Genomic DNA, 8,690 nt, shown 5'->3' with positions numbered 1-8,690 from the left:
TTTTTGGGGCTCCAGAAAAAACTCTGTTCCTTCTTTCCGCCATATTTCCCTCACAGGGCCAAACATCACAAAGACAAAAACACAAAGTACCACAAAGAGCCACAAGTTGGGGGGCAACCTCATCAAACAAGTACCACAAACAATGCTGAATAAAAATGCATTTGTCATTTTTTGTTTCGAACCGCAGCCACACTCTGAGCAACAACTGCTGCCGTAAAATGAGGTTTCAGTTCAACACCATCACAGCTTTTCATGATGTAGTTTTGATGTTTTCTTGCTTCATCTTCACCAATGTATTTTGACCTAAACCTCCCCTGCCCTGCATTTAAAGAGAATTGGTTCAAACTTGTGTTAAAATGAAGAAAGACACAACCTGAAGGGTTTTTGGTGTATTTTTTTTTTTATTTCCTCAGTGACTAGAAATTTTGCTGTGTGTGAAATCTGCAGTGCACTTGATCCTTCGGCACCAGCCACTCTATCTTGCTTCTTTATCATCAATTCAAGTCACAAGAGCATCATGAAAAAGACACACAGATGTAACAAAGTCATTTTCCATTAACAAAAAGTATTAAAAAAAAACAAAGACAAAAAAAGACCTTGAAACAATGATCATCATTATCATCAAATAACAATAAATAAAGAGCTCTCTTCCCTGTACAGAGATATATCTTAATCTAAAATCTTTTTGTAATAAAAAATAGATCTTCAGTGCATTTCCTTTGACAAGTTTTCTGTTACTCCTTCAAATATTTCCACCATTACTCTTGGTTACCCTGGCGTTAAAGCAATGGCCTTTAGAACATAAACAATCAAAACACCAAACATGAACCCTCCTGAACAACACAAAAAGAAAGCAGATATAAAATTTCACAGCCTTCTCTTTGTTTGTCTGTACTGTACATGTCAAAAACACAAACCTGGACAGAAAAGGCACAAGTAACTTGAGTAATACTGGACAAACAGAAAAAATTGAATAATTTGTCTTTCAAGATTTTGGTCATTTACAAATGTATTCATGTTCCTTTGTCATATATTTAAACAGACATTAAGAAGATAACCAGTATCAAGAGATACAGGAGGGATATTAACTGTATATGTATATATGTGAATGTCAAACAAATGTGTATAAACCCTAATTTTTCCAGTTTTTATTGAAATTTAAGCAGGTCACTTCCAGCTATTTAACCTAAAATGATTCAACCGAGGACCAAAAAGAAAATAAGAATCACCCAAATTTAAGAAATTGTGGAGATTGTGTAAGTAAATTAAGGTTAATTTGAAATATTCCTACAAGTTCATCACCTTTTGTTGATGACCTAAAACCCTATCTATACATAACAAACTATACCCTCTAATACATTATTATGACACTATTGTGCTGTAGGAGGAAGAACGGTATATTTCAATCAGATTGTAAAAATGACAAGTATCAGAGGAAGACAGACTAGTTGGTCAGAGGTTCAACCTACATAATGAGCTGGAATATTAGAAAAAAGAACCAGACGATGGAAAAACAGCACCAACGTAACCACATGACGGTTTATGATGAACTGGACTGAAAGTGAAAGCAAAGAAACAGATGTTGAGATGAACAATATTTCATTATCACTGTAGAAGAAATGCCACAAGGGACTTCCGTTGCTGAAGGAGTCAAAAACTTTTGATAAAATTGAAGATTTGTGAGTCCATTATTCCTTTTTAATCTTTATTTTAATTGTTCTGTGCTTTAATCTCAGAGACACTGAGACATCACACTGTAAATTTCAGTAACAACTGGAAAAATGCAGGTGTTATAAAACTTTTGACCATATATACATATATATATATATATAATTTATATATAGATTTACAGAAACATTTTCACAAAGAAAAAAGTGCATTTGTTTATAACAAACCTGAATGTTGCCAAGGAACAAACATTTAAGTTAACAATAGTATTGAAAACTGTATAAAAACAAAGCGATAAAAAAACAAGAATAGTGTAGCAACCAATAAAGCAAAATGGGATGCATGATGCATCAAGTTGTCGACACTGTTAAGTGCTCTGGTCTGTTCTGGCTGAGCCTTCTTTAGCTCCTCCCTCCACTGGATTACTACTGGAAGGTTGCTCCTCCCCCTCTGGCTGCTGTCCAATGAGACGAGAGGCTACGGCGGCTGCTGGACTGAAGGGTGCCATCAAACGACTGTCTCGGAGACTGCGTTCCTTGCTCTCAGTGGCAGACCGGCGAGTGTGGGCGGAGCTGTGTGAGCTGCCATATTGCTTTGAGTCTGTGGTCTCCAACTCCGGTTTGGAACGTGCCGGAGCTGAGCTGAGACCGCACCGCCCTGACTGGCTGGTTCCTGCTGCCTGGTGCTCTGACCAGTGGTCTCCAGGAGTCCTAAGCCCTTGAGTTCTGGAGGTCCCGCCCCAGGGTGATTCAAACCTGGCCAGTGACAGCCCCTCCATTGGGGGAGACGTTGGGGATGAAGGGGTGGTTGGGTGGGACCTGTGTCTGGCTTGTACCATTTGGATTCCTCCAATGGAGATCATCAGATATGGGACCTTGGCTTGCTGGGAGTGCATGGGAAGATGGCTGAAGATGTTGTCTGCTGCTTGGTGGGCAGGATAACTTTCACATGTAGAAAGACGAAAAGCAGCAGGAAACAAGGTGGTTTCTGGTAATGTTGTCCCTCCACCAACTGCTGTACCTCTTTTATCCTGTAGATGGAGCAAACAATTCATCATTATATTTTATGCACTTGCTCTGCTTTTACACAGGTGTGTATGAAATAGGAGGAGGGGGGTGCAGAAGAAATACAAAGTGGTCGATTCCTCAGTAAAAATTTCAAGGCATACCTATAAAAAAAAAGACTCACCACTTGGACATGACTACCCTGTGTGCTAGGACTCTCCCACGGCAGGTATCCAGGGGTCCTGTGCTGTAACCTGAGTGGTGGAGGAGGGGTCCGGGCTTGTGATGATCGGTAGCTACGGGTCGAAGTGGGACGAAGTGGAGAGAGGGGTCTGATGGGAGATGGTCCTCTTTCAGGTGAAGGTGAGACAAGACGGCTGGGTGAGGACAGCTCAGTCCTGGGGGAGAGGCTGTGAATGGGTGAGGACAGCTCTAGACGGGGGGAGAGGCTGCGGCTGGGGGAGCAGCTCTCACTGCTGGGGGAGAAGGCTCTCGGTGACGCCTTCCAGCCTCGCCGGGAGAACAGAGCTCTCCTGCTGCCTGGTGAGGCGGCTCGTCTGCGGAGCCACACTCCCCTCGGCGAGTGCTCCTGACTGGTGCTGGGACTGGGGCCCGCTGGGGCCTCGGGGTCAGGGGTGCCCTGTTGAGAGTGCCTACTGCTGCTGGAGCGCCCTCCTGTTGATTGGTGGGTGTCCGACGAACAGGAGGATGGTGGGTCGTCATGGGATACGGACTCCTCTTCCTCATCGTCATTGTCATCGCCGTCGTCCTCAGACTCTTCCACGTCGGAAAACTGATGTTCCTCCTGCTCCTCTGAGCCACAAACACGTTCATCACTTCCAGCTGCAGACACAGACAAACATACACATTGTTGGTGTTGTATCTGTTTACATCCACAATTTATCAAGTCATAATAGAAATTTTCACAATAAGTCCCTTTTCCTGGTCAGAAAACTCACTAACACCCTCTAACATCTGGCTTTTGTCTGGGAATGGATACAATCAGTTTTCACTCCTGGGTCAAATGACTCTGCAGACAGGGTGAATGTGCATTTACCAGCGTTTGAAAAACCTGCAAATACCTGCTAATTTTGGTGTAAAAATATTATAAGAGAGAAAGACACAGCACTTTCAGGACATCATTTCTGACAAACCTCAACTACCACCCACTGAACCAATTTCAAAAATCAGATGAGGATGAAAAGACCGGAATCTAAATGAATGAATATGCCTCTATTCACAAAATATTTAAAACGTCTTTTGAATGGAAAGGCGCGTCCTTGGCTGTGATGAGAGATTTCTGTCAGCCAGAAGGAGACGTCATCAAGAGGGGTAGTAGAGGAAGGTTAGGAAGGAAACAGTGAGGTGGCATTGACAGGGCAGCATGCTCTGTATTCTTTATTTATTTATCGGATACTTTTTATTTCTTATGCAAGGCCGAAGGGAGGAGAATAGAACATGGTGTTACGTAAGCTGTCGGAGCGACTTCAATTCTTCACAGGCATTCATCCAACTGTGTACCAATATTTCTCTACAGTGGTGGGGAAACATGTGAGATGCCTCCCCCAAGTACCTGTTTCCTCGCTCTCTGGCTCGTCCAGTGATGACTCAGATATGCCCATCGCCTGGCATTTTTTCCCATGAGCCTTTGACTTCATGTGTTTGGTAAGGTTTCCTGGGGAAGGAACAAGGAAAGCGCATTAAAAATTGCCCTCGACTTGCACAGAGCAAAGCGAGGACGTTTCAACAGCAGAGGTAAAATGTGATCACCAGGCACAACATGACATAACAACAACAGAAATTCAGTTTGTGTGTTAGAGGCAACTTCATTCGGTTCCTTACCTTTGGTTTTGAAGGCAAAGTTGCAGTGTTTGCAAATGTACGGACGGACGTCGGTGTGCGTTCGGATGTGCTTTTTCAGCATACTGGGCTTCTTGCAGCGGATGCCACATTCTCCACAAATGTACTTTCCCCTGCCGCGACCTCGCACATAAATATACTCTTCATTGGACTTATACCTGAGAGACAAGAGGAGAGAAACAGAAAGAAAACAGGTTTCATCTCTTCATATAAAACACTGACTCTACTGTGTGGTTGAATTTTGGAGCTAAATGCATTAACAGCTTCTTGGTCCACACAACCAAAAATACCAGTCTCCTTGGCTGCCACACCTTCCACTATGTTGCCCAGTTACATCATAGATTTAAAATTGGATGACTGGTTCCACATCCTCCCACTATCCAGAAATGCCAGAGTCTGTGTAGTAGGTGAGTGGTACTGTGCAGGAGCCACAATTGTAAGGAGCCATCAATAAACACATGCTCGACCAATCACAAGTCAGACTCAATCAATCATGATGTTTCAAGGATCGAATATCGAAACTTAAAGGTACAGTGTGTAGAATTTAGTGACATCTAGTGGTGAAATTACATGTTGCAGCTGAATACCCCTCACCTCACCCTCTCCTTCCAAACATGAGAAGAACCTGTGGTTGCCTTCAGTTGTCTTAAAAATTCCAAAAAGTGTTTAGTTTGTCCAGTCTCGACTGTCAAAAAGATGCTAGTGAATGTGGCGGTAGGAGTCTGTGTGTGCACACACACACGCACACACACACACACACACACACACACACACACACACACACACACACACACACACACATTACAAAGCTTTCTTTATGGAGGCGGTTTGGGAAAGCCCCACCAAAACCCCAGCAGCACCCTGGGCTGTTCCATCCACTATACCCTGGGCACACAAGAAAATACCAGCTATTCTGCTGCGATCAGGTGGCGCTGCCAACAACAGCAGCAGAGGGGGAAGGGAGCCGGGCTTTGGCCAACAAGCTAAAATAGATACTATATATAAAAAATCTAGTAACACATTTAGTTCTAGTCTATAAAAACATTGTTTATACTCCATCTTAGTGTTTACTGAGAGGTTATTTATGTACACAGTGGACCGCAAACGTTCTCTATCTGAATGAATTGTCTCATATGTCTCACCACTCATGAAGAGACGCACAATCCTTTCCTAATGGTCAATATCCAGTGTGTTAAATTACAGGATATGCAGCACATCGACAAGAACCCAGGCAGTGTGAATGCTCCTTTTTTTCATTACACAACTGTAAAACAGTCTCAACAGTAGCATTATGTTGTCTTCATTCAGTGGCTGGCTACTGTTTACTGGCATGCAGCATTTCTTCCTTCTGCTAAAAATAAACACCCACAAGGCAGGAGTTGCACTTCACGCATCGAGCGTTAAATCAGCAGCACGCCTCTCAGTAAAGTCGACTGTCAATCTGTCCCTGCTCGTGCCGTAGCTTTAATTCCACCACGGCAGATTGGTGGAGGTTGTGATTGATTGATGAGGCTGGAGAATTTCAACACAGCAACAACGCAACATGCTTCAGTCACAATCTAAAGCTTTCTGACAAAAGCTCTGCTCAGAAATAATAATGACCATTTCACCAGTGTTGTCACCAGCATCAAGACAAATCAGCTGCGTTCGTTCACCGCTTCCACCATGAAAATCAATCTGCATCTTTAGACTATCAGAAGGAAACAGCTTGTGCACTAACAAGAATTTACAAGAAAAAGGAACATGAGCTATTTTCAGAAATTGCCTTTGCCTTTCATTCATGAAGAATGCAGCAGGATAATGTTTGGAACATTCAGGTAAGAAATGCCTTCTAGAGTATGCAGGAGGCAGGACATAACATTTAAATTGCACTGCAATTTTTGCATGTTTTTGTTCACAGCACATTAATATCGGCATCAGCCCTTATCACTAATGACTCTGAAGTCTTTCCAAGTTGACATCTTTGTCTGCATTGTGCATTCGTTAGGTGTTGTGATTTTCCTGCTGTATTCTCACATGGGTTCACTGGATATTTCCTGGTCATTTAACTATGGAGCTGGCCGGAAAAGTTCCTGGAAAATGTCTGGAGCAACTGACTCATTGCTCGTCTGAAGCAGCTTATATAAATATTTGTTTCTTAGGTTATGTGGTGCTAATAAGCTACAGAGACTGAGTCACTCCTTCTTCTTTAAGGGATCTCTGACATTAGATAAAAATGAAATCATGCAAGTCATTGGAACGAAAACAAAGCATGATGCATCTTCCTAAAAACGCTGTTCTTCTCCAAGATAAAATGAGAGGTGCATAGTTATTTTTTCAAAGTGTTGACAAAAGGGATGAAGGCATAATGAGTCCTAACAGAGTCAGGCTACAAAACATTCAGCTGTGATGTTGAGTGAGTAGCTGCAACTTATTTGCATGCACAGAGAAAATACAGCAGGACATCAAGGGGTGTAGATACACAGAGAGAGGAGACAGGGGAGGTTGACAGGGAATGAAGAGAATATAATACATGGGTAAGTAAAACTGCAGGAGCTCCCAGAGTGAAACAGGCAGAATCAGTAGAGGGAGAAGGATGAGGGAGAAGCTGTGGGCTTTACCGAAAACACACTTCTTGGATGTGTCGAATGTGTGTCTGCAAATGATAATTTCACTGGTAATTAGTGCCTTATCTATGGTTAAGCAGACAACTCATTCATACTCAATGTGTGTGCCTTTATGTGCAAGTGTTGTCATACACAAACAGACGCACAAAAATCTCTAACATCACCTCTAAACATTTGATAAAAATGCCCATCAAAAGGAAAACCAGTTTGTTCTTCTAGTTAATTGTTTATTTATTATCTATTACAACAATTTTTTCTGTATGAACTGATCTATACAAACCATAGACTGTATATAAAGATGGTTGACACGTCTCCACTTCCACCCACTATCCAGAAATAAAAACCAAAATGGCCAGATACAAACTCCATCTTGCACAGTTGGAGCCAGAGTCTGCACAGTAACGATCAGGGATGGAGCAGCAGCAGCGAGGTCTCATTGATATTTGCGCTCGAACCAGTTATGAGTCAGTCTCAGCTGTCAAACATGACGTTTTATCACAATTTCATAGCATCGAAACAAAACCTAACACATACATTAGTGTGTGAACTATAGAAAATGACAGAATGATTTATAAGTTTGGTCCACGTCCCATCCACTAACATAGAGGAGGCAGGATTTATGACCTATAACTGCAGCCATCCACCAGGGGGCGATCGAGACAGTTTGGCTTCACTGTTGGGGCTCAGTCCTGTAATCCATCTTAGTGTACAGTCTATGATACAGATGCTGCAGAATGTTTAATTTCAGCTCTGAACACACAATAAACCTAGGAAAGAGGACAGGCTGCACTGGGAAAGATCAATCTGAAATTTATGGAAAGCACAAATATGTGAATGTAGTGAAGTACAGGCATCGCACACACACACACACACACACACACACACACACACACACACACACGCTTCTATCTCTCCAAATTAGCACTTCTAAAATGCAGACGTTCATGCCAACAGCACGAGGAAAAAGCTTGGCTGCAGGTACAAATGAAGTCCCTGCTGGCTCTGCTGCCTCCCATCTGTTACTGTCGTTCTCTGTCACTCTCATCAGCTCCTCATAGTTGCTGTTTCGCTGTCAATGAGTATTGGTTTGTGACTGAATAACAGATAACTTGTGTAATGAGGCAGTGCCATTACTCACAAATATTCAAAAGAATCTTGAATAACACAATGTGCATTTTAACAGTGTCGGTGTTGTAGCCTCTTACCCGCCTTCAAAGATGCGAACACGAGGGGGCTCACTCTGTTTGGAAGTGGAGGGTCCCTCCTCTTCTTTCATCTCTTTAGAATCCTCCTTCTCATGCTGCTGCTGATCCTTTACTTCAGTGAGGGTGCTGGGTGGGGTGGCATGTAGCTACACTCAAGACACACAGAAACATTCAAAACAATTTAAAATAAAATCTTGACTATATGCTAAATCAACCCTAAATCAAGCCTAACAGACTAAATCAACATTCCCTATTCATTTTTTGTCATTTTCAAACTTGTAATTCAAGCGACGCCACATTACAGGCATGAGTTTATCAGATTATGAACTTTTTTTTTACATATAGAA

The 8,690-nt window shown here is 42.4% G+C and overlaps 1 protein-coding gene across 3 annotated transcripts in view; it reads right to left on the bottom strand.

Annotated features, from left to right (window-relative positions):
• Window positions 1-381: 381 nt before the first annotated feature.
• The window catches only part of LOC109633090 (HIVEP zinc finger 3), a 40,699-nt gene continuing 32,390 nt past the window's right edge, over window positions 382-8,690 (bottom strand). For all 3 annotated transcript variants that reach the window (XM_020092681.2, XM_069537120.1, XM_069537121.1), the window contains 5 exons: window positions 8,344-8,489; window positions 4,515-4,690; window positions 4,246-4,347; window positions 2,857-3,515; window positions 382-2,698 (listed from right to left, as the gene is read on the bottom strand). In XM_020092681.2, the coding sequence (XP_019948240.2) occupies window positions 2,036-2,698; window positions 2,857-3,515; window positions 4,246-4,347; window positions 4,515-4,690; window positions 8,344-8,489 (1,746 nt within the window). In that variant the 3' untranslated portion in view covers window positions 382-2,035. The remainder of the gene's footprint in view (window positions 2,699-2,856; window positions 3,516-4,245; window positions 4,348-4,514; window positions 4,691-8,343; window positions 8,490-8,690) is intronic.

Source organism: Paralichthys olivaceus, chromosome 13, assembly GCF_024713975.1.
Source record: "Paralichthys olivaceus isolate ysfri-2021 chromosome 13, ASM2471397v2, whole genome shotgun sequence".
NCBI lineage: Eukaryota > Metazoa > Chordata > Actinopteri > Pleuronectiformes > Paralichthyidae > Paralichthys > Paralichthys olivaceus.
This window is presented reverse-complemented; position numbering and strand designations above follow the sequence as displayed.